General features: G+C 40.4%; 2 protein-coding genes across 2 annotated transcripts in view; both read left to right on the forward strand.

Annotated features, from left to right (window-relative positions):
• SLC35F2 (solute carrier family 35 member F2) overlaps nt 1-24,596 on the forward strand; it is a 49,910-nt gene extending 25,314 nt beyond the window's left edge. Inside the window, exons 2-8 of the mRNA XM_019920529.2 lie at nt 4,361-4,536; nt 6,701-6,828; nt 16,919-17,078; nt 17,943-18,099; nt 18,646-18,698; nt 19,759-19,913; nt 23,550-24,596. Of these exons, the coding sequence (XP_019776088.2) occupies nt 4,361-4,536; nt 6,701-6,828; nt 16,919-17,078; nt 17,943-18,099; nt 18,646-18,698; nt 19,759-19,913; nt 23,550-23,735 (1,015 nt within the window). The 3' untranslated portion in view covers nt 23,736-24,596. The remainder of the gene's footprint in view (nt 1-4,360; nt 4,537-6,700; nt 6,829-16,918; nt 17,079-17,942; nt 18,100-18,645; nt 18,699-19,758; nt 19,914-23,549) is intronic.
• The window catches only part of SLN (sarcolipin), a 70,499-nt gene continuing 62,718 nt past the window's right edge, over nt 18,672-26,452 (forward strand). Inside the window, exon 1 of the mRNA XM_019920530.3 lies at nt 18,672-18,698. The gene's annotated coding sequence lies outside the window, so the exon portion shown is untranslated. The remainder of the gene's footprint in view (nt 18,699-26,452) is intronic.

Here is a 26,452-nt window from a genome sequence, read left to right on the forward strand (position 1 = left end):
CAGTCCTTTTTCCCAGCTCCAAACTGTCTACTGGACATTTCTTCTTGACTGTCTCATAATTAAACAAAATCCAGCATGTCCAAAATGGAGTTAATCTCTTTTCCAAATGTGCCTTTTCCTTTTGTCTTTGGGATCTTGATTAATTACATTGTTATCTACACAGGTGTCTGATCCAGAAAACTGGGTATTATATTAGGTAGATCTGTCTCTGTCAATTTTCCTCTTTAATTGGCTTCCATGGCAGGAATTAAGGGTTAGGTTTTGGTGTTCTGTGTTATGACATAATGTGCTATGACATATTTAGGGACCCAGGAATGCTCAATTCCTACCTTGCTAATCTCTTTACTCTCTCCTATTCAGAAGATTTCAATGAGCTTACCACCAGCAAAATAAAATACCAACTTTAGAACCTATTTTAGATCTCTTCTTGATCTCGATTCTATTGACTTTTCCATCATCTGCTGCTCTTGTTTTTCTCTTACACTCTGGGTTATAGCTACACCAACCCACTTGAAATCCCTGAATGTGCCATATTGTTTTAGAACTCTGTGCCTTTGTACCTGCTATTCCTTCTGCTTGAGATACCTTTCCTTACTGTGCCTGTCTAGTGAACCCCTGAGGTTCTTGTAAGTAGCCCATTTTTGTACTTGTCTGTCTGTGCCCTAATTACTAGTTTATATGCCTACTTATCCCCAATGGTCTCTGAGCCTCTGAGGCACAGAGAGTGCCTATCCAGTTTTGTATCTTCATGGCCTGGCACATTGTAGATGCTCTATAAGTATATATTTAGGGTTGACTTACCCAGCAAATTTCCCCTTTTTCTTTTTGCCTGTGTTAGGATTGTTTGAGATTAGTTGCAAATTACTGAAGCAAATATTCCAAAGAAAAAATACATTGTAAGCTCTTAGAACAGATATTCTCTGTCTTCTGCAATTTGGGTATTTTCTATTTTGCTTAGGGCAACTCTGGAAGGAAGTATTTATGTAGAGAACATTTAAATAAAAGTTGCAGTATTCTCAATCCTGGTCCCTGAACCTTCCAGGAACTATATGTCTTCATCATCTCTTTTAATTTCTTTTAAGTTTCTTTCAAGTTTTCACCCATATTGCCTTCTGCTCATCTCCCAAACTTGTTTAAGTTTCCCTGCTTCTTTAACAAGATAATAATTAAACAAACAAACAAACAAGCAAAAACCCTGTCCTCAACACTGCTGCTAATAAGCAGAATACTTCAAACTCTTTCCCCATCGCTGTTCTCCTTTTCATCATTAAAAAGAAAAAAAGAGCTATTTATGTTTGGTGCATTAATTTGCTCATATTCTACTCACTCAGCCCACTAGAATCTGACTTTAGTCATTACCACTAACAAAATGCTTTCCTTCCAAGCCATCTAGCAGCATCCAGCTTGCCAGTCCAACTGTGTCTATTTAGCCATGATGACATCTTTTCTCTCTGCAGTTTTTGACACTGTAGTATTGATGAGCTCATCCTTCTTGAAATGTTTTTCTACTCTTAGTTTCTGTATCATGGCACTCATAATTTCTTGTCTTTCTCTGACTATTGAACTTCATTGGATAAGTGTGGAAGTGTCTTATATTTGAGGTAACCATATATTTGGGCATATGTGGTAATTTCTTTATCCATTTACATTCACTTGACAAATATTTATTTATTAAGTGACAACAAAGTGCCAGCACTGGATATGTTGTGGAGAGTAAAACAGATATGGTCTTTCTGAAGTCCAGAGTTTCAACCTTGTATTTGTTATCTGTTGCTACTGTGTAACAAATTACCTCAAATTTAGTGGCTTAAAACAATACACATCTGTTATCATAGTTTTTATGGATTAGGCATCTGGGCATGGCTTAGCTCTGCCCTCTGCTTCAGGGTCTCTCATAAGGCTGCAGTCATCGTGTCAGCCAGGGCTAGAGTCTCATCTGAAGTCATGACTGGGGAGGGAATCTGCTTCCAAGCTCATGTTGATTTTGGCAAGATTTATTTCCTTGGAGACTGTTGGACTCAGGGTCTCAGTTCCTTGCTGGTTGTTGACCAGAGGCCACCCTTAGTTCCTTTCCATGTGGGCCTGTCTATATATTGCAGATTGTTTGATCCGAGCCAGCAAGGAAGAGAATCAATAGAGTTGGGTAGCAAGATGGAAGTTATAACCTCAGGTAGTGTATCCATGGAAGTGGTATCCTGGTTTTTTTTTTTTTTTAATTGAAGTATAGTTGATGTACAATATTATATAAGTTACAGGTGTACAATATAGTGATTCACAATTTTTAAAGATTATACTCTATTTATAGTTATTATAAAGTATTGGCTATATTCCCTGTGTTGTATAGTATGGTATCCCATTAATTTTCTTGTATTCTATTGGTTAGAATCAAGTAAAAGATCCAACCCATGTTAAAGTGGAAGAGATTACACAGAGTAAAACTACCCAGAAACAGAGATTCACTGGTGGCCATCTTAGAGTCTGCCTGTCACAAACCTCTTAATGTTTTTCTCTTAGACCTTCCAGCCACCTCAATTTCTAGTGTTCTCAAATTAAGCTCAGTACTCTCCCCTTGCCCAAACCTGCTTCTCATCCTGTATTCTGTGTCTTGGTCAGCAGCCTTATATCTATCCAGTCATCTAGTCCAGAAACCCAGAGATCATTTTCAATACCTCCTCCTGAGATTTAATGGATCACTAGGCTCTGTGAGTCTTTCACATCATTCTCTACTTAACATTCACATTTATGTGGCTTTAGTTCAGTCATGGATCATTATATTAACCTTCTAACCTTCAGTAGTCCTTCTCATAGTAACCAGAGTTACCTTTTTTTTTTTTTTTTTTTTTTGCGGTACACGGGCCTCTCACTTTTGTGGCCTCTCCCGTTGTGGAGCACAGGCTCCGGATGCGCAGGCTCAGCGGCCATGGCTCACGGGCCCAGCCGCTCCGCGGCATGTGGGATCCTACCGGACCGGGGCACGAACCCATGTCCCCTGCATCGGCAGGCGGACTCCCAACCACTGCGCCACCAGGGAAGCCCCAGAGCTACCTTTTTACAGTCTGGCCTCTACTTACTTTTCCAGGCTTCTTGCCCTCCACTCTTTGCAATTGACCTTATGCCTTAGGCATAGGCCACTCGATATTTCCTGAACCGACCATTGCATGTTTGTGCCTCTACATTTGGTCCTACAGTTACTTCTTCCTGGGTTCCCTTCTCCCTACTTCTTCCTCTAGATATCTCTTATATACATACTTCCAAACCTAACTGAAAAATCACTTCTTCCATAAAACTTTTCTCAGTTTTCTCCCTGCCTGCTAACTCCCTCACTCAGAATTAACCAATAGTACCTGTGTGCTCTCTCAGCCCCTTAATCACACCACTGTTACTGTTGTAACAGTGTACACTGTTGTTGTGTAGTTTGCTTTCTGCAGTTTCGTAGTTGGCTGTTAAGGTACTTCTCTTTTAAAATGCCAAAGGGTAGGGTCTAGATCTTATTCTTCTCTGGATCCAAAGTGCCAGCCTCTGGAACAGTGATTCACAATCTTGGCTGCATTTGGAATTACTTGGGGACCTTTGAACTCCACCGAGGTCTGGACCCACCCCCCGAGGCGACGATATGATTGGTCTCAGGTGCAGCCCGGGATATTAGCATTTTTAAAAGCTCCATGATTCTAACATGTAGGTAACATTGAAAGCCTCTGCTTCTAGTTGAAGGAACCAAGTCTCTGGGAGAATGAGAGGATGAGAAAATGTTAAACAATGAATAGGAAGACTTTAAAACTAGAGTTAAAGTTGAGCTTTAAAAAATCATACACACAGGGCTTCCCTGGTGGCGCAGTGGTTGAGAGTCCGCCTGCCGATGCAGGGGACACGGGTTCGTGCCCCGGTCCGGGAAGATTCCACATGCCGCGGAGTGGCTAGGCCCGTGAGCCATGGCCGCTGAGCCTGCGCGTCCGGAGCCTGTGCTTCGCAACGGGAGAGGCCACAACAGTGAGAGCCCCGCGTACTGCAAAAAAAAAAAAAAAAATCATACACACATAATTCAAATAAAATATGACATAGCAAAGTAATCAAAATGATCTCTAAATAAATCATCAGTGAACTGGGGGAATATGTATTTTTGTGGTAATGAGGGGAAAATTAGAAATGTAAAAGAGAATAAAACTGTAGTCTCTCAAAATCCAACACTTTAATTTTTGTGCATATGAAGTAAGCAATAAAATGAAATAAAGAACCACCTGGAATTATTAGCATTTTCCTTTTGGTTTAGCCCTAAAGTGTGTGTGTGTGTGTGTGTGTGTGTGTGTGTGTGAAAGATATAACTTACTTGCCAGTTCCTCTGATTTCCTCCTTTGTTTTCTAGGAATATTTTGAAAACAATTGCCCTGGGTCAGATGTTGTCCTTGTGTATATGTGGGACAGCCATCACCAGCCAGTATTTGGCAGAAAGATACAAAGTGAATACCCCCATGCTTCAGAGCTTTATCAACTATTGCTTGCTGTTTCTAATTTATACAGTGATGCTGGCATTTCAATCAGGTATGTCAAATGTTGGAATTACCTTTTCAACAAATTATCTTCATAAAAATTTTTGGCTCTTGACATTCAAAAAATAAAATATGGGGCAAAATCAAGAACAGGAAACTACTGCTGTTTTTATTAAAGTTATTAGAAAAGTATGACACCTTTGAATTCTATGAAATTGGTGACTAGAGATGTGTGTAATTCTCTGAAATTGTTGATTAAAATAAGTAGCACCAAACTGTAACGTAGGAGTTGTCTAAAAAAAAAAGTGTAGGGCTTCCCTGGTGGCGCAGTGGTTGAGAGTCCGCCTGCCGATGCAGGGGACACGGGTTCGTGCCCCGGTCCGGGAAGATCCCACATAACGCGGAGCGGCTGGGCCCGTGAGCCATGGCCGCTGAGCCTGCGCGTCCGGAGCCTGTGCTCCGCAACGGGAGAGGCCACAACAGTGAGAGGTCTGCGTACCGCAAAAAAAAAAAAAAAAAAGTGTAAATGCCATTACAAATTAGGTCTTCTATTTTTCCCCCCATGGTTGATAAATTTAAAAGACAGTATTAGAAACACTTAAAAAGTCAAGAACCTCACTGTCCAAAATATGTATTTCCAGCTAAGTGGAGAATGCTAAATGGACCACCAATTGCATGTATTGATAGATCAAGTCTATGTTGTGAGAGAAACAAAACAAGGAATTGGCAAGGAATTAACATCTTATCACTGGCTGGTTAAGTTGTTTTAGAATCATTGTAGAATTATCATTTCTAGCTAACTATTTATAAATGGGAAAAACTAGGCTAACATTATTGCGCCAGGTATCATTTTAATTGCTTAACTCATTGAAGCCTCCTAACAAATCAAGTGAGTATTATTATTATCTCCACTTTATAGATGAGTAATCTGAGGCATGTAGTACTTAGATAACTTGCTGTAAATCATGCAGGTGGAGGCAGATTTCAACCTAGGCAGCCTGCCCCAGAGCCCATGCACTCACCACCATGCTGTATTAGGGGCTTCTTGTCATGATAAGAGCCATCCTTCCCACAAAAGAAGAACATGGTACTATAAAATAAATTAAATAAGATTGAATTCAAGAGTGTAAAGACAATGGGTAACCCAGACTGATAGGTAGGGTGCAATACTCCCATTTTCATCACATTTAAGGCAAATAATAAAATCACCAGTGTGCTATTTGCTAATCGTCTTTTAATATGAACCTTAATACATAATGGTATTTCTATGTGTCAGGATAAATAACTTATTTTGAAAGAAAATGGAAACCAGCTGTGGGAAGGGGTAAAGAGATATCTTAAGGGGAAATCTTCAAATTTGGCAAGAACTTTAGGAGTTGGAAATAGAACTGGTACATGGTTAATAGCCCCAGACTTTTCTCCTCTATGTAAGCATTGGCCTTTAGGAAGTCAGTGTGATTCATAAGTATATCAGTGTAGTCCTTCTAAGGGATGGTTATTAGGTGCGTTCCATGCCATCTTATCTTGGGGAAGACAAACTGTGTTTTCAGGATGTTCCTGCTGATTGGGATTTCATGATAATTATTTGGCTACGAGTCTCACTACCTTTATTTCCTTGCAGGTTATCTTACCCATAAAGCCTTCTTGTATATGTGCCAACTCTATATCTCCTTGTGATGCTAGATTCTACAAAGAAATGAATCACAGTTAACTTGAATAAATAGAATTTAGGGGATAAAAGGTGTTTCTTCAGTGGGGCCACTAAATCTTTTTTCCATACTTACCACTGGCTTAATTTTCTCTTGAAAGCACATCTTTTCCGAAAGAATGACCACATGCAGAGTTTTCTTTGAAGAAGCTCATGAACAGAGGTTAAATAACCAATGAATTCATAAGCAAACATTTCATTTCCTAGGGATCTGGATGTTATATTTCTGTTGCAGTAGGAAAGGGAATTTAACCACTTTTTTCTTATTTCCTTTCTCTTTGGTGTTTTCATTGAACACTTGGTCTATGATGACACCTTAGCTTGGGCCTCATACTAGAAAAAAATCTGACTGCTGAGCTGTTGCAGGAGTTTGGGTTATGAGTAATGGAAATTAGGAGGGTCCACATTCAAAATACATAGTAAACCCTTGCTTTGACTCTTTATCTCTAAATTAACATGCAAGGAATCATTTTAAGTACATGTACTAATCTAGATTTCTTTCAACCAGGTAGTGATAACCTTTTAAACATCTTGAAAAAGAAATGGTGGAAGTACATCCTGCTTGGACTAGCAGATGTAGAAGCTAATTACCTGATTGTCAGAGCATACCAGTACACAACTCTAACCAGTGTCCAGGTAAGGAGTCCTCTTACCAGTTTGGGTTTTATAGCTTTAAGAGAAGAATCTGAGCTCATATGTGCTCACCTAATTTTATTAAGAACCTGTTCATTTGAAGAAAACCTAAACACAGGTGGATGCTATCTGTTTTCCAGTGGAGCATATATGCTAATGAGTAAGGCTTCCTGGAATTACTGAAAATGTGTACAAGTTAATCAGTTCCCAAACTGCTAATGCTACAGCAGAATAGAACAGTTGCTATGAAAATAAACATAAATATTTAGTTGGCAATGGATGCTGTGATGTTGGCAAGAGTTCTGTTTTATGTGTTGCTTAAACATGGCATATAAAGTGGATATTACCATTGTGCTACAGAAAAGTTGGAGGTTTGCAAGTAAAGTGGATATTCAAGACAAAGGAACAATTAGAAGGAACCTATTAGACATCTTGGTTAGAGATGGTAGCCAAAAGTAAAACTTATATCTCTATTCCTTTTCTAGGTTTATTCTCACTGGATTGAAAGAAAAATGTTTCTACATAGCAGTACTTTTCAACCTGGTGGAGCTGAGGAAGATTGTTTAAGTTGTCTTAATGTTAGGGAGTTTACTGGTGGCCTAGTGGTTAGGATTATGGGCTTTCGCTGCTGTAGCCTGGTTCCATCCCTGGTTGAGGAACTGAGATCCCACAAGCCGTGTCATGCAGCCAAAAAAAAAGAAAAGAGTTGTCTTAATGTTGGCAAACTGTGTGATGTATCATAACACTGACTCCCCATTGCTAACAACAAAATATCTTATAAATGGAGATGAAAGTAAGATAGATTCCAATACCAGGTTTTTGCGGTACGCGGGCCTCTCATTGCTGTGGCCTCTCCCCCTGCGGAGCACAGGCTCTGGACATGCAGGCTCAGCGGCCATGGCTCACGGGTCCAGCCGCTCTGCGGCATGTGGGATCCTCCTGGACCGGGGCACGAACCCATGTCCCCTGCATCGGCAGGCGAACTCTCCACCACTGTGCCACCAGGGAAACTCCTGAATTTAAGACTTTTGATGCATCACTTTTTTTTTGTTTTGGCTGCACAGCATGACTTGCGGTACCTTAGTTCCCCGACCAGGGAGAGATTGAACCTGCACCCTCAGCAGTGTAAGCACGGAGTCTTAACCACTGGACTACCAAGGAATTCCTGATGCATCACTTTTTTATATAAAACAGATATGGTCTTATCTTCAAATATTAGGAACATGGAAAAATTTAGCTGTCCAGTTTTCCCAGCACCACTTATTGAAGAGGCTGTCTTTTCTCCATTGTATATTCTTGCCTCCTTTATCAAAGATAAGGTGACCATATGTGCGTTGGTTAATCTCTAGGCTTTCTATCCTGTTCTATTGATCTATATTTCTGGTTTTGTGCCAGTACCATACTGTCTTGATTACTGTAGCTTTGTAGTATAGTCTGAAGTCCAGGAGCCTGATTCCTCCAGATCTGTTTTTCGTTCTCAAGATTGCTTTGGCTATTTCGGGTCTTTTGTATTTCCATACAAATTGTGAAATTTTTTGTTCTAGTTCTATGAAAAATGCCAGTGGTAGTTTGATAGGGATTGCATTGAATCTGTAGATTGCTTTGGGTAGTAGAGTCATTTTCACAATGTTGATTCTTCCAATCCAAGAACATGGTATATCTCTCCATCTATTTGTATCATCTTTAATTTCTTTCATCAGTGTCTTATAATTTTCTGCATACAGCTCTTTTGTCTCCTTAGGTAGGTTTATTCCTAGATATTTTATTCTTTTTGTTGCAATGGTAAATGGGAGTGTTTTCTTAATTTCACTTTCAGATTTTTCATCATTAGTGTATAAGAATGCCAGAGATTACTGTGCATTAATTTTGTATCCTGCTACTTTACCAAATTCATTGATTAGCTCTAGTAGTTTTCAGGTAGCATCTTTAGGATTCTCTGTGTATAGTATCCTGTCGTCTGCAAACAGTGACAGCTTCACTTCTTCTTTTCCGATTTGGATTCCTTTTATTTCTTTTTCTTCTCTGATTGCTGTGGCTAAAACTTCCAAAACTATGTTGAATAAGAGTGGTGAGAGTGGGCAACCTTGTCTTGTTCCTGATCTTAGTGGAAATGCTTTCAGTTTTTCACCATTGAGGACGATGTTGGCTGTGGGTTTGTCATATATGGCCTTTATTATGTTGAGGAAAGTTCCCTCTATGCCTACTTTCTGCAGGGTTTTTATCATAAATGGGTGTTGAATTTTGTCGAAAGCTTTCTCTGCATCTATTGAGATGATATAGTTTTTCTCCTTCAATTTGTTAATATGGTGTATCACGTTGATTGATTTGCGTATATTGAAGAATCCTTGCATTCCTGGAATAAACCCCACTTGATGATGGTGTATGATCCTTTTAGTGTGCTGTTGGATTCTGTTTGCTAGTATTTTGTTGAGGATTTTTGCATCTATGTTCATCAGTGATATTGGCCTGTAGTTTTCTTTCTTTGTGACATCCTTGTCTGGTTTTGGTATCAGGGTGATGGTGGCCTCGTAGAATGAGTTTGAGAGTGTTCCTCCCTCTGCTATATTTTGGAAGAGTTTGAGAAGGATAGGTGTTAGCTCTTCTCTAAATGTTTGATAGAATTTGCCTGTGAAGCCATCTGGTCCTGGGCTTTTGTTTGTTGGAAGATTTTTAATCACAGTTTCAATTTCAGTGCTTGTGATTGGTCTGTTCATATTTTCTATTTCTTCCTGATTCAGTCTCGGCAGGTTGTGCATTTCTATGAATTTGTCCATTTCTTCCAGGTTGTCCATTTTATTGGCATAGAGTTGCTTGTAGTAATCTCTCATGATCCTTTGTATTTCTGCGGTGTCATTTGTTACTTCTCCTTTTTCATTTCCAATTCTATTGATTTGAGTCTTCTCCCTTTTTTTCTTGATGAGTCTGGCTAATGGTTTATCAATTTTGTTTAACTTCTCAAAGAACCAGCTTTTAGTTTTATTGATCTTTGCTATTGTTTCCTTCATTTCTTTTTCATTTATTTCTGATCTGATCTTTATGATTTCTTTCCTTCTTCTAACTTTGGGGATTTTTTGTTCTTCTTTCTCTAATTCCTTTAGGTGCAAGGTTAGGTTGTTTATTTGAGATGTTTCCTGTTTCTTAAGGTAGGATTGTATTGCTATAAACTTCCCTCTTAGAACTGCTTTTGCTGCATCCCATAGGTTTTGGGTCGTTGTGTTTTCATTGTCATTTGTTTCTAGGTATTTTTCGATTTCTTCTTTGATTTCTTCAGTGATCACTTCGTTATTAAGTAGTGTATTGTTTAGCCTCCATGTGTTTGTATTTTTTACAGATCTTTTCCTGTAATTGATATCTAGTCTCATAGTGTTGTGGTTGGAAAAGATACTTGATACGATTTCGATTTTCCTAAATTTACCAAGGCAAGATTTGTGACCCAAGATATAATCTATCCTGGAGAATGTTCCATGAGCACTTGAGAAAAAGGTGTATTCTGTTGTTTTTGGATGGAATGTCCTATAAATATTAATTAAGTCCATCTTGTTTAATGTATCATTTATAGCTTGTGTTTCCATATTTATTTTCATTTTGGATGATCTGTCCATTGGTGAAAGTGGGGTGTTAAAGTCCCCTACTATGATTCTGTTACTGTCGATTTCCCCTTTTATGGCTGCTAGTGTTTGCCTTATGTATTGAGGTGCTCCTATATTGGGTGCATAAATATTTACAATTGTTATATCTTCTTCTTGGATCGATCCCTTGATCATTATGTAGTGTTCTTCTTTGTCTCTTCTAATAGTCCCTATTTTAAAGTCTATTTTGTCTGATATGAGAATCGCTACTCCAGCTTTCTTTTGGTTTCCATTTGCATGGAATATCTTTTTCCATCCCCTCACTTTCAGTCTGTATGTGTCCCTAGGTCTGAAGTGGGTCTCTTGTAGACAGCATATATAAGGGTCTTGTTTTTGTATCCATTCAGCCAGTCTGTGTCTTTTGGTGGGAGCATTTAATCCATTTACATTTAAGGTAATTACCAATATGTATGTTCCTATTCCCATTTTCTTAATTCTTTTGGGTTGATTGTTGTAGGTCTTTTCGTTCTCTTGTGTTTCTTGCCTATAGAAGTTCCTTTAGCAGTTGTTGTAAAGCTGGTTTGGTGGTGCTGAACTCTCTCAGCTTTTGCTTGTCTGTAAAGGTTTTAATTTCTCCATCAAATCTGAATGAGATCCTTGCTGGGTAGAGTAATCTTGGTTGTAGCTTTTTCTCCTTTATCACTTTAAATATGTCCTGCCACTCCCTTCTGGCTCACAGAGTTTCTGCTGAAATATCAGCTGTTAACCTTATGGGGATTCCCTTGTGTGTTATTTGTTGCTTTTCTCTTGCTGCTTTTAATATGTTTTCTTTGTATTTAATTTTTGATAGTTTGATTAATATGTGTCTTGGCATGTTCTTCCTTGGATTTATCCTGTATGGGACTCTCTGTGCTTCCTGGACTTGATTATTTCCTTTCCCATATTAGGGAAATTTTCAACTATAATCTCTTCAAATATTTTCTCAGTCCCTTTCTTTTACTCTTCTTCTTCTGGGACCCCTATAATTCGAATGTTGGTTCATTTAATGTTGTCCCAGAGGTCTCTGAGACTGTCTGCAGTTCTTTTCATTCTTTTTTCTTTATTCTGCTCTGCAGTAGTTATTTCCACTATTTTATCTTCCAGGTCACCTATCCGTTCTGCCTCAGTTATTCTGCTATTGATCCCTTCTAGAGTATTTTTAATTTCATTTATTGTGTTGTTCATCATTGCTTGTTTCCTCTTTAGTTCTTCTAGGCCCTTGTTAAATGTTTCTTGCATTTTCTCTAGTCTATTTCCAAGATTTTAGGATCATCTTTACTATCATTATTCTGAATTCTTTTTCAGGTGGACTGCCTATTTCCTCTTCATTTGTTAGGTCTGGTGGGTTTTTACCTTGCTCCATCATCTGCTGTGTGTTTTTCTGTCTTTTCATTTTGCTTATCTTACTGTGTTTGGGGTCTCCTTTTTGCAGGCTGCAGGTTCGTAGTTCCCGTTGTTTTTGGTGTCTGTCCCCAGTGGCTAAGTTTGGTTCAGTGGGTTGTGTAGGTTTCCTGGTGGAGGGGACCAGTGCCTGTGTTCTGGTGGATGAGGTTGGATCTTGTCTTTCTGGTGGGCAGGTCCACGTCTGGTGGTGTATTTTGGGGTGTCTGTGGCCTTATTATGATTTTAGGCAGCCTCTCTGCTAATGGATGGGGCTGTGTTCCTGTCTTGCTAGTTGTTTGGCATAGGGTGTCCAGCACTGTAGCTTGCTGGTCATTGAGTGAAGCTGGGTGTTGGTGTTGAGATGGAGATCTCTGGGAGATTTTCGCTGTTTGATATTACGTGGAGCTGGGAGATCTCTTGTGGACCAGTGTCCTGAACTTGGCTCTCCCACCTCAGAGGCACAGCCCTGATGCCTGGCTGGAGCACCAAGAGCCTGTCCTCCACACAGCTCAGAATAAAAGGGAGAAAAAATAGAAAGAAAGAAAGAAAGAGGATAAAAGAAAGTAAGATAAAATAAAATAAAGTTACTAAAATAAAAAATTATTAAGAAAAAAAAATTTTAAGTAAAAAAAAAAAGAGAAAAGAAAAAAAACAAAAACGGATGGACAGAACCCTAGGACAAATGGTGAAAGCAAAGCTATACAGACAAAATCTCACACAGAAGCATACACATACACACTCACCAAAAGAGGAAAAGGGGAAAAAATAATATATCTTGCTCCCAAAGTCCACCTCCTCAATTTGGGATGATTCGTTGTCTATTCAGGTATTCCACAGATGCAGGGTTCATCAAGTTGATTGTGGAGCTTTAATCCGCTGCTTCTGAGGCTGCTGGGTGAAATTTCCCTTTCTCTTCTTTGTTCGCACAGCTCCCGGGGTTCAGCTTTGGTTTTGGCCCCTCCTCTGCATGTAGGTCGCCTCAGGGCATCTGTTTTTTCACTTAGACAGGACGGGGTTAAAGGAGCCGCTGATTTGGGGGCTCTGGCTCACTCAGGCCGGGCAGAGGGAGGGGTACAGATGCGGGGCGAGCCTGTGGCAGCACAGGCCAGCATAACGTTGCACCAATCTGAGGCGCGCCGTGTGTTCTCCCGGGGAAGTTGTCCCTGGATCACGGGACCCTGGCAGTGGCGGGCTACACAGTCTACCCGGAAGGGAGGTGTGGATAGTGACCTGTGCTCGCACACAGGCTTCTTGGTGGCGGCAGCGGCAGCCTTAGCTTCTTATGCCCGACTCTGGGGTCCGCGCTGATAGACGCGGCTCGCACCCATCTCTGGAGCTCCTTTAAGCAGCCCTCTTAATCCCCTCTCCTTGCGCACCAGGAAACAAAGAGGGAAGAAAAAGTCTCTTGCCTCTCCGGCAGCTCCAGACTTTTTCCCGGACTCCCTCCTGGCTAGCTGTGGCGCAGTAGTCTCCTTCAGGCTGTGTTCACGCCGACAACCCCAGTCCTCTCCCTGCTATCCAACCGAAGCCCAAGCCTCAGCTCCCAGCCCCCGCCCGCCCCGGTGGGTGAGCAGACAAGCCTCTCAGGCTGGTGAGTGTTGGTCGGCACCGATCCTCTGTGCGGTAGTCTCTGCGCTTTGCCCTCTGCAGCCCTGTTGCTGCACTCTCCTCCGTGGCTCTGAAGCTTCCCCCTCCGCCACCCGCAGTCTCCACCCACGAAGGGGCTTCTAGTGCGTGGAAACCTTTCCTCCATCACAGCTCCCTCCCTCTGGTGCAGGTCCCGTCCCTATTCTTTTGTCTCTGTTTTTACTTTTTTCTTTTGCCCTACCCAGGTACGTGGGGAGTTTCTTGCCTTTTGGGAGGTCTGAGGTTTTCTGCCAGCCTTCAGTCAGTGTGCTATAGGAGCAGTTCCACGTGTAGATGTATTTCTGATGTATCTGTGGGGAGGAAGGTGATCTCTGCGTCTTACTCTTCCGCCATCTTCTCAAATTTCCAGAATGCCTTTTAATATTGTGCTAAGCATTTTCCTCAGCAAATCTCTTGGGTTTCGACTGGCATGGGTTAAAAAGCCAAGATAGGAAATATTTGTTAAGACAGACATAATAGGAGGCACGTGAAAAACCCAGAATTTCACAAAAATTAAAACCAGGAGTTACCTAGAAGATGCAGTTCATCACAAATAGTATTAAGTGTACTTTTAGCAATGAATAATGAGTATAAGTATATAGAAAATGGCATTTTTCTAGTCACATCTATCCTCATAATCTCACACACCGTTTAATTACTTGATTACAATTTGCAGAAACTTTGATCTCTGACTAATGACAATTAGAAGTTATGAATTGGTACAAGGTCTAAACACAGCTAAACAAAACACAGCTGGGTTATTGTGACTAAAGGTCATGCCTTAAACTAATCTCAAACAATTTCTTTCGTCTTAGCCTCTTAGAAAAACCTAAGCATTTGGTTGTCAAAAGTTATGCATTTATGGTCCTAGCAAGCCCTATTATAAAAAGCACATCTAACAACTAGAGGTGCTTGCAGCAGTAGAAAGTGCCTCTCATTGGAATTCTTCAAGCGGATTCTCTCCTTGAGTAAATCTCTGGCCTGGTTAATCTGAAAGGGTGGAAGTTATTTACTGATTGATTGATCACCATGCGTGACATGTGGGATCTTAGTTCCCTGACCAGGGATCGAACCTGTGTCCCCTGCAGTGGAAGCTTGGAGTCCTAACAACTGGACCACCAGGGAATTCCCCTTGAAAATGTGGAAGTTTAGATTGGATGGTCTTTGAAACTCCTTCTTAAGGATTCCTTCAAAGATTCTGTAATTGCAAATAGTAATGTAGTAGTTCTTGATGTGGCCATTGACATTGCTGGCCTAGGTTTCTACTCATGTCTCTTCTCACTTCACTGCCACATCTACACATTCCGTACCCACAGGCGGCTTCTCTCTCTTATGTTGCTCTATTCTTTCTAGAATGAATCCTTTTTAAAGCCCCTTCTCTAAGGCCTAATTCAATTTCACTTTCTCCTCTATACTCCACTGTATCTCTAATAAAGTCTAATTCATGTTTATATCCATGCCTTCTCCTCATTCCAGGTTCTTACTTAGTTCCTTGCTTACTGTGACTGTACAATAATTTTTAAAGATTAAATTAAATAGGGAGGCTCTTAGAGCTACAAGCATCAAACAGAAGACATCTGTCACCAAGAACACATTTTGAAAAGATCCAATGTAGATAAATGACTGAATGTGATAGATATCAGATTAGAAGTCATGGAATTTTAGAGTGGGAAGGTACCTGTGAGATCATTTAGTCTGACCTCTTGATTTCAGATTTTGACTCAAAGGGTGACTAGCTAGAGATCACACAGCTGGTCAATGGTAGGTCTGGGGCCTGAGGCCTTGGGAGCTCTTACCAAATGTAGGTGCCTCCCTTATATGGCTACTCATTGCCCACCCAAAATTGTTTAAAATAGAGCAGATTTAAGTTTGACTTTAAGACACAATTTGAGGATAGGGAGTCTCCTGTAATAGTTTTTAGAGTGACTTTTTCCACTTTTTTTGTTTAAGGAATGTAGTTTAGACTTTGTTACTTCATTATGGCTGGATTCTGTTGGTGTCTTCCAGGACAAGCTATTATCATTTGCATCGTTTAATGGTTTGTTGTTCAGGCAGGCTCAATAAAGCACTTAAGAGATTGGAGTTCTAAAAAAAAAAAAAAAAAGAGAGAGAGAGATTGGAGCGCTGCAGCTGGAATAAATAACACAAGGCAAGGTGCCCATTCCTATACTTAACATTGCAGTGAAAGGCAATCAGTAAACAACTGTGGACAGGATCAAACGGGCTGTTGGAGATTTAGGGGCCTGCCTTCTCCAAGACTAAACAGATACAGAGCAAATCAGGGACACGTTTAAAAAAAGAACAAGATGAGCAATCAAAAAACATCATCAGGAACATTATTAGTAAAAGGAATATATTTTATCCTTGAATGCACTTTACCAAATTTGTGACTTTAAGAATCCAGTGAATGGAATCTCTTTTTCTTTTATCTTACAAAGATTTTGGATTTACTATAATTTTGGCACTCTTAATCCCCCTGCCTTTCAGACTGGCAATATCAAGGGTGTAGCAAGTATTTTCTGGATGCAGGACCAACAGGTGATGGAGGAGTATATGATGAAGATGAGCAAGAGTATTTGCTGTGAGCAAGCATCTGTCTTATATGGTGGGGTTGGACACTTTGTCAAGGAGATGGTGTCTGTTTGCTCTCTCATAATAACCTGTACTTTTTTGTAGCTCTTAGCCCAATTGCATTTATATATTGGTTGTGTGATTCTTCTGTGTCTGTCTAGCCTTCTGTATACTCCTCTTTGTGTCTCTCTTGTTCTCCTCTATATTTCAGCTCCTCTCACAGTGTCTCCCACATATCATATACTTAAATATTTGTTGACTGACTGAATGGGCACATGTCTACTGGACTTAAAGATAAACACAGGTGGGAGTGTAGAGGTAAACTGCATAGGCTGTTGGGCAGAATTCCTGGGTTCATCAACTGGCTCCAACACTTTTATTTATTTATGGCTGTGTTGGGTCTTTGTTGCTACACGCGGGCTTTCTCTAGTTGCAGTGAGTGGGGGCTACTCTTCGTTGCGGTGCATGTGCTTCTCATTGCGGTTGCTTCTCTTGTTGCAGAGCACGGGCTCTAGGCACGCGGGCTCAGTAGTTGTGGTGGACAGGCTTAGTTGCTCCACGGCATTGGGATCTTCCCGGACCAGGGCTCAAACCCGTGTCCCCTGTATTGGCAGGCGGATTCTTAACCACTGTGCCACCAGGAAAGTCCTCCACCACTTTTAACTATGTGAATTTGGGCAACTCATTTAACCTTTCTGTGCCTTTGTTTTCCTCCTGTGTAAAACGGAGATTGCAGTTATAATGTCATAGAATTGTTGTGAGGATTAAATGAGTTAATCCAGGTAAGGCATTTAGTACAGGGCTGGCAATAATAAATGCTCAATAAACACTGACTCCTGTTATTACTTAATCATCTTGTAGCTAATGAGAGATGTTTTAAGCCATCTGTTTCTCCTTCCATGCAGCTTTTGGATTGCTTTGGGATTCCTGTGTTGATGGCTCTCTCGTGGTTTATTCTTTATGCAAGATACAGAGTGATCCACTTCGTCGCTGTGGCTGTCTGTCTGTTGGGCGTAGGAACTATGGTTGGTGCAGACATAGTAGCAGGGAGGGAAGACAATTCAGGTGAGACTGTGTTACTTGTTTCTGGTTTAGTCACAGAAAAAGTTTTGCTTATGTCCTCACTTTTATTGTGCAAAGATAAAGTAAAAGGCAGAGAACGTGTCCTGATTAACTATCTTTAAAATTTTACTTTTAGATTTGCTTGCTTCTGGTACTATAACCATTTCCACAAAGCAGTCTTTATGTTTCTACCTGCCCTGAGCCCTTGCTGTGTTTTGTCACACTAAATGGTTTGTTTTGTGTCATGAGAGAGAAGTTTCTTTATATATTTGCAATAATCTTTTTTTGGCCCATACATTTGGATTAGTTACTGGAAATCCTACTGTAGATTCTTGGGTTTTGTTTTCATCAAAAAGGAGACTTTGTGTTCACTGAATGACCTCTTTTTTCAGTTACTCTGTGGATGAGAACATTTTGATATTCTTTATGTCAAGGTTCAGATAGTTGATACTGTAAAATCTAAATAAGGTCTATGATTTCACTCAATATACAAGTGACTTCAGTGTCTCCTTTGATTGAGAAAATTACCTTGCTTACCTAGCTTCCTTCCCTATAGTTTTCAATGAATTCCCATCAATAATTTCCATTAATTTCTCATGTCATAGAATCATTTTCTGAGGCCTTACATTATGGTATACACCACCATCTTCCAATCTGTTAGTCTCCTGAGGATCCAAAATAAGAAAAATGAAAGCAGAATTGTGCCAGAAAGTGAGACGAGCAGGAGTCTTTAAACTTCTAAAAATCAGGGTTTCTTCTTCTGTAAAATCTTACTTAAATAAATATGAGCCAGATAATTTCCTGGAAGCAAGCTGGAGTTTTCCCTAGTGACAAATGTATTCCTTTTTGTGGCTTATCTCCTTATAGGTAGTGATGTACTGATTGGTGACATCTTGGTCCTTCTTGGGGCTTCCCTCTATGCTGTTTCTAATGTGTGTGAAGAATACATCGTGAAGAAGCTGAGCAGACAGGAGTTTTTAGGAATGGTGGGCTTGTTTGGAACAATTATCAGTGGCATACAGCTGTAAGATTCTAAACTTATCCTTAAAAACAATATAAGCAAATATGTCATAGATGATTACTTTCCAGCTACTAATATTCATTGTTTATTTGGCCCAAATTCAAATTTGAAATCAGTAACTTGCTAAATATCTATTAGAAGATTTTTGAAACATCAAGAATTATGCCTCATTTTCTTATACATGTGTGATGCTTGATTCCTGCTTATAATGTGGTAGACTTTATATTACCAGTGAAGACTCTTTTTCAATTATTCCTAGAAAATATTAACTTCCTGTTCAAAGGGAATACATAGTGTAATGTTTTCCTCCTATAGTTGACTACTGTAGAGTGCTTCTAAGGGAGTCAAACATGTGTTTATGGACTCCTCTGGGTTTTATTCTTTGTCATTTTAATTAAAGATAGTTATTTTTATACTCTAAGAAAAATTCAAAAGTCAACATAATGAATCACCTTGGTGAAGTACTTAAAGCTTGAAGCAATTTAATTGCTTATAAAATAGTAAAAATTAGTATAAAGATCTCTCTGTGACCTCTTGTTTTAATCACAGATTGATTGTGGAATATAAGGATATTGCCAGCATTCACTGGGACTGGAAAATTGGTATGTACATACATAATAATCCTTGTTAGTCTTTCCCCTGACACACATCAAGAAATAAATACTTCATTTTAGTAATACTATTAAACATTTTTATATAAAATCACAGAGTAATTTAGTACACAGAGAACTATAGTGGTTTACACTGAGTTTTCTCTGAGAACTTGTAAACAAACCCCCCCATAAAAGTTAATCCTTAATCTTTACCTTCAGGAATAGCCTTTCTTTACTAGGAATTCTGAACAAGACTGACCTTTGGTCACACTAACTTTCAACTAGATCTGTATCTCGAGTCCTCAGACTTCTTGTAAAGGTTGTCTGCTTGATGTAATTTGTGAAGTATTAACCTGAATAATCTGATGGTGTGTAATCACCACCACGTTCCATTGCTACTCTCATCTGATAGGAAAGATTTGAACCTTATTTAATGATGCGTGGAAAGAAATTAAGTACTACATGAAGTGTCATTGAAATTCATTTACCATGCTTGGATGATTTCATTCACGTAAATAACTTAGATTGCCTGTGTGTGTGTGTGTGTGTGTGTGTGTGTGTGTGTGTGTGTGTTGAGTGAGGTTGGAGAAGTGGTTGTGAAGCAGAGATAACTGCTATAAGTAGTTGCTGACCCACATGACTAGCTCTTATGAGATGAACAAAAGATAATGGGCCTAACGACTATCTTTGATACCCTAAAAATACTTTATTTTGATTCAACCACACAAATCATGTCCAACCATGATGCCTTTTATCATTGGCATCTCTCTGCCCTGGGCAGGTGGATAACATGGGGTGATAAGAGCTGTTGACTTACACCATAAGCAAGATTCTATGGCCTCGATCATTTAACACTCTGTTGAATTTTTTAAGTTCTTCCTCATATCTTGTTGTTATTTTTTCTGAGAGCTTTGTATGTCTCATTTGCAATACTTGCTGTTAACAAGGGGCTTTGTGGATAGTATGTTAAAGGATCAGGGAATTTTATATATCAGTCAAGCTTTAAAAGCACAGCACCTTTAACTTTTGGTTTCTTCCTATAACATTAGATATTCCATTTTTTTCACAGCCCTGCTGTTTGTAGCATTTGCCCTATGTATGTTTTGCCTGTACAGCTTCATGCCACTGGTGATTAAAGTCACTAGTGCCACTTCTGTCAACCTGGGCATCCTGACAGCTGACCTCTACAGTCTTTTCTTTGGACTCTTTCTGTTTGGCTATAAGGTGAGCAAATAGATCTTGTTCAAATCAGAACACTTTTTTGGTTTAAAAGAAGTAATGGGTTTCTTTAAGATTTTAGATCCCAAAATGAAACCTTCTCACCTTCTTGGCAAGAATTTCTTCGGACACTCTCACTCCAAGCAAATAGCATGTTAGTGTTATTATAAGAGTCTTGCTTTGAGAACTACTGCCTTAGAAATCCATCTTTCCGGGACTTCCCTGGTGGCGCAGTGGTTAAGAATCCGCCTGCCAATGCGGGGGACACGGGTTTGAGCCCCGGTCCAGGAAGATCTCATATGCCGCGGAGCAACTAAGCCCATGTGCCACAACTACTGAGCCCGTGAGCCACAACTACTGAAGCCCGTGCACCTAGAGCCCGTGCTCCGCAACAAGAGAAGCCACTGCAATGAGAAGCCTGCGCGCCACAATGAAGAGTAACCCCCACTTGCTGCACCTAGAGAAAGCCCGCGTGCAGCAACGAAAACCCAAAACAGCCAAAAATAAATAAATAAATAAATTTATTTATTTATTTATTTTTCTTTTTGCGGTATGTACGCGGGCCTCTCACCGCTGTGGCCTCTCCCGCTGCGGAGCACAGGCTCCGGACGCGCAGGCCCAGCGGCCATGGCCCACGGGCCCAGCCGCTCCGCGGCATGTGGGATCCTCCCAGACTGGGGCACGAACCCGTGTCCCCTGCATCGGCAGGCGGACTCCCAACCACTGTGCCACCAGGGAAGCCCAATAAATTTATTTTTTAAAAAAAGAAAGAAATCCATCTTTCCATAGTATAAAGCTTGTTGACTTGGCTGCTATTACAGTCATTTGAACAAATAGTTAGAATGTCGGCTGTTGCTTGATAATTTTGGTTTTAGCTGGGGATAGCGACTATATTTCTTTATCCGTGTAAAATTTTGTATCTGGGTGGAAATTGCTTGGCACTGATTTACACTGTTCCCAGGAATTGGCCAGGAACTCACGATGCCTAGTTCAGTGTGTTCTCAGAAATTTCTGCTTAAGAAGCATAAACCATTTTTGCTTTTACATGTCACAGGAACCAGCTGTTATCTTCACAAACTTGCTGGTTAAGGTATTCCTGAACTAAGACTGAAGAAGTATTTATAGCTTTTTGGTGGCATCATTAAAAAGTAACAAATGTCAAAGTGAATCAGGGAAGTGATCCTGACAGCCCTAGATTTTTTTTTTCTATGATAGCAATCATTAAGGGGTACAAAGTGGGCCTTAAAAGTGAGTTAAAAAAAAAAAAAGTGAGTTAGCTGTTCTGTGGTGCTGTTCTTGCATTTCACATGGCCACCACTAGGGGACCATGGTGTTTTTATTCTGCAGTTCAAGGCCAGTTGATGGCTACCCATACCCAGAGAAAGCTTGAGAGCTCTGCAGTATAACATGTGGCCCCGCTTACCTGTGCTTTTTTTTTTTTTTAACTAAACATATTGAGGTAGCTTTAGTAGTTTAACTTTTACTTTTCCCTCATTAGTAAAATAATGTCCAAGGAGGAAGTAAGGTTAAAGAAATAAAAGCTTCAAAGTGAAAGTACACTTGTCGCTACCTATTATAAGCTCCCTTAATGTACATATTTGCTTTTTAACTGTATTAACTTTAATGAGAAAAAGCCTTCTTGTGTTGTCATTTTTTTGGCCACATGACTTACACTATTATTCTCAAAAGTGGAACATGCAAACTATAAGTTCCTTGCAGTTCTTTTGCTTTATGTTTCTTTGTCCCTGCATGTCTAGCAGCTCACTCATAACTCATATCAGATTTTATTCTTTTTGGTCAAAGGCTGTTTCAAGACTTGTAGAGCAAAGAGGAGGTCTGCTGTTATCTTCAGAGTAAATTACAGAGGTGGGAAATCATTCAGAGCATAAAGACGATATCTAGGATCTTAGAAGAAATTTTTAAAGACAGCATCATAAGTTCAATATGTCACTAATTAAAAAAAATTATAGTATCTAAAATAACTTCGGCTCTGATATTTTAAAACACAGTTGAAAAAGACATTAAACAATTTCTGTATTCATTGGTGTCAGACTCTGCCTCCTCTGGATTGATCTTGAGTAAATACTCACTGAACAGTTTAGCCACAAGAAATTTCCTGTATAGATCCAGACACAAAGGGTAAAATTTTAAAAACAGCCTCTGATTCAGGAGACTTATTATCTCACTCCCTCAGAGTCTCTCTCTTCTAATAAAGGTGCCTCCATTTAATAATGTGCCTTCTTAAGAGGAACAAGATACTTTTTTCTTATAAACATTTAAAACCACCAAACCAAACAGGACATGTTTTGAATAAGTTACTTAGGTTTTCCCACAGGTAACAGTGAACATTCTATTGGAGAGCATGATTGACCTTCATGATACTGACTTTAAAAGTTTAGGGTACTCTAAATAGCTTTAACTCCCTTTAATCTTTTCTGAATCATTTTTCCCCCAAAAAAACATTTATTCAATACCAGCTATGTGCTGGGTGCTGTGCTGAGATTGGATCCAAGAATGAAACCTGTGGAGGAAATTAGTTTGGCTGCTGCTCCGGTTGACATTATCACTGGCTTTGCATCATCACTGAATCCAGTGGAGGCCTTCCAGCTTTGGGGAGGGCTGTAGGTATTCCATTCCTTAAAAAGTTCTAACGGTTTAAGGTTAAGAACTAATTGAGCATCTATGAAACATTAACATGTTGAAGCCAATGGTGACCCATAGAAGCCCACACCTGGAGATGACTATAATCTACTTAATACTCATTTCAAAACCCATTTCATTTTTTCCTTCTACCTTTGGGAGTATGTCTTTTTTTAAAAAAATTAATTTATTTTATTCATTTATTTTTGGCTGCATTGGATCTTCGTTGCTGCGTGCAGGCTGTTCTCTAGTTGCGGCCAGTGGGGGCTACTCTTCATTGCGGTGTGTGGGCTTCTCATTGCAGTGGCTTCTCATTGCAGTGGCTTCTCTTGTTGCGAAGCACAGACTCTAGGAGCGTGGGCTTCAGTAGTTGTAGTATGCGAGCTCAGTAGTTGTGGCTCACGGGCTCTACAGTGCAGGCTCAGTAGTTGTGGCACACGGGTGTAGTTGCTCTGTGGCATGTGGGATCCTCCTGGACCAGGGCTCGAACCCATGTCCCCTGCCTTGGCAGGCGGATTCCCAACCACTGCACCACCAGGGAAGCCTGGGAGTGTGTCTTACTTTTTCTTCTCTCTCATCTTCTTTCTCTTCTCCTTCTCCAAACCATTCTGTTTTCTTATTGTTTCACACCAGTGTTGTAAGCTGTGCCTAGGGTCTGAAACTGGGTCTCTCATGGTACCATGCTAAATTTTTAGTCTCTCCACTAAGTAAGTGGGACTAGTTGTGAGGTGGGATGCAGCTGGGTTATCACAGAGAAAGGCAAAAGTCCATTTCCTAAAGATCCAAGAATCCAGTTGGCTGACGTGGTGGGTGATATGGGCAGAGCTCACACATTCACCAGTACACACACACAGAACGGTTTTGGTCATTAGCATCTCCTTGGGCAACTTTCAGAAAAAAAAATTATGAGAAGGTAACCCTCAAAGCTCTGTTGACAAAAGGCAGCAGTAAAGATGTGTATGTGAGAGAGCACTGTCCACATAGCCTATTATTTCCTCCTAGTTTTCAGGACTCTACATCCTGTCTTTCACCGTCATCATGGTGGGGTTCATTCTGTACTGCTCCACTCCAACACGCACTGCAGAGCCGTTTGAAAGCAGCATGCCACCAGTTACCAGCATTGGAATCGACAACCTGGGACTGAAGCTTGAGGAGAACCTCCAGGAGGCCCACTCTGCAGTCTTGTAGCTGGAGAAGAAGGCACACACGTACACCTGGGGTTTCCTGGGAAGCTGGAAGCTGTCACCTGGATAAAGCAGAGCCTACTGCCTTGGGATACTTGGAAAATTATCAGACTCAGAGTGAATACTCTGTAGTGTTGGGTTGGATCCAGTGGTTAGATTTTACAAAGGAATACAAAATAATGTATCAAAAGTAGAAATTCCAAAATAGGGCAGAAGCCAAGGCCAGAATTGTGTTTCTGTGTGTTTGAGGGCCAATACCTATTAGTGTCAGGGAGACAAGGAGTGGGGCCCACACTGGGGTCTTAGAGGTACAAGTAGGAAAGCAGGATTGGATAGATACCTGGGTGTGAGCCAGCCTCAGGACACAGCCTGAAAGCAGGCTGTCCAGGCTGGGCTAGGTAGTCAGGAGGAGGGGCAGCCCAGGTTGGTTTTGGAGTAGGTTTCCTCATTTGGAGGCATCTGAGTTTTGTCCTGCTGAGGCAGTTATTGTCCTTATACAAGCCTCGTGGCCTTTAGGCCACTAGATGAGGTCTGGTGACTGATTGCACATGTTGGGAACATGGGTGGGCAGTACTTGAGAAATCCTGAGATACAACTGTGAGTACCATAGAAGCCGTAGAGTACAGTAAACCTAGGAACCTTCTCCCAATTGTTATTATGCTACTTCTTAGCAAATAATGTGCCATGAGATTTTTATGATACTTCTTCAATACAGAGTGTTAATATGTAGCATCATTATGATATCAACTACTAGTATGCCACTTTACAAAAACTCTGTATGTAAACTTTTTTAGGTAAAAATATAATAAAGAAATTGAGGGTAAGTGTTCATATTATTAAAAGATTTTGATTTCATGGAAATATATTTACTGTGTAGTTTTTTTGATTACCTAATTCCCCTTGTGGATTTTAAATGACTTAATATATTCAAGCTTTCCTCATATCCAACTTTTCAGAATCATGTCTTCTTAAGGCGAAGCAAACCTATCTATTTGGGGCTCTGCCAGAATGGAGGGGAAATCAGAGTAAGCTCCCAGATCATTTTCTGGAATAAACATTTAAAAATGTTTAATGGGTTTTTAAAAAAACCTTTTTGAGTGAAATAACCTTTCATTTCCTGCAGCCAATTAAAACTGATATTTGGTTTTCACTCCTTACCATTAACAACTGTCAGTGAGTGGAAAAAGATTATGTTAAAATGTTTGGCCTTTTGGGGAAGACTTCCAGTTTGATTAATACACTGATTATTTCTTAAAATATCTTGCTTAATAATAAACCGGTATATATAGGGATAGTGGTGAAGTAGAGAATCTCAGGTGACAATATCCCACATGTCTGTCGAGGCTAAGCTCAAATGTCATCTCTACTATGAAGCCTTTTTTAGGCCATCTGGGCTGGGTCCCCCACCTCCTCTAGGTTCCCAGGGCCCTTGCTTGTTCACATCTTCCTCGTAGCACTTATTGAATTGAGGTGTTGCTGTTTACCTGCCTCTCACCACGGGTTGAGCTCTTCCAGGTCAACAGCCTTTTATCATCTTTCTAGTCCTTTGGTCATCTTACTTCTTGAGTGATTATTAAATGAACTTTGTCTTTGGTCTCAGTTCGGAACATTTAAGGGGAGATTGATCTAAAGTAAGGCCTTTTATGCAGATACATGTCTGTAGGGAGTAAGTTATCCTACCCTACTCTCTTTCTACCCATCACCCTTAATCCTGGTGTTTCCCCTTGCTTGCTCCCTTTGGAAAGGGGCAGAGGAGTTCCAATCTGGGCATCCCAAATTAAAACTCAGACTAGTGTTCCAAAGAAGCAATTCTATGAATGACATTCAGCAACTGAGTAATAGTACTGCAAGGCTGTGCAAGGTTTAAGGAAGTTGTGAAGACTGTCAGTTTAACCAGCCTGCATAATACCACTTTCATGGAAGATGTGTCTTCAAAAATCTGGCTTACACACGAGCTTTTTATTTATTTATTTATTTATGGCTGCATTGGGTCTTTGTTGCTGCGCGCGGGCTTTCCTCTAGTTGCAGCGAGCGGGGGCCACTCTTCTTTGCGGTGCGCAGGCTTCTCACTGCGGTGGCTTCTCTTGTTGAGGAGCGTGGGCTCTAGGTGCGTGGGCTTCAGTAGTTGTGATGCACGGGCTCAGTAGTTGTGGCTCGCGGGCTCTAGAGCGCAGGCTCAGTAGTTGTGGCGCACAGGCTTAGTTGCTCCGTGGAATGTGGGTTCCCAGACCAGGGCTTGAACCCGTGCCCCCCTGCATTGGCAGATGGATCCTTAACAAGTGACCACCAGGGAAGCCCGACACACAAGCTTTGAAACACAACACGTTCTTAAGTTGAAAACCTCCTATAAATTCTTTCTCAGCCTATTAGAGCAATATCGATTTTTCTATATTTTTTGTAGATATTCGTGCCATTAAAAAAAATATCCTGCTGAATAATATAATAGAGTTGCTAGGTCATTCCCTAGTGTTGTATAGGGGTAATAACTTGTGCAATTGGACTGTGGTAACACTGTAAGAAGAGAGGGCTTTGCTGGCACCATTTTCGTTATTTGCGTTTTGAATCTAGGTTCTCTTTTGTGGATGAGTAGTTAACATTTCTCACCTTTCTGATACCAATGTCTCACAGAGAATTGGTATGTAAGATCAGTATTTCCAGCAGGTGGCGCTTTAACAATTATAAAAAAGACCTGTGACATAATCTTTCATTTTGTAGTGCCTC

Source organism: Tursiops truncatus, chromosome 8 (assembly GCF_011762595.2).
Source record: "Tursiops truncatus isolate mTurTru1 chromosome 8, mTurTru1.mat.Y, whole genome shotgun sequence".
NCBI lineage: Eukaryota > Metazoa > Chordata > Mammalia > Artiodactyla > Delphinidae > Tursiops > Tursiops truncatus.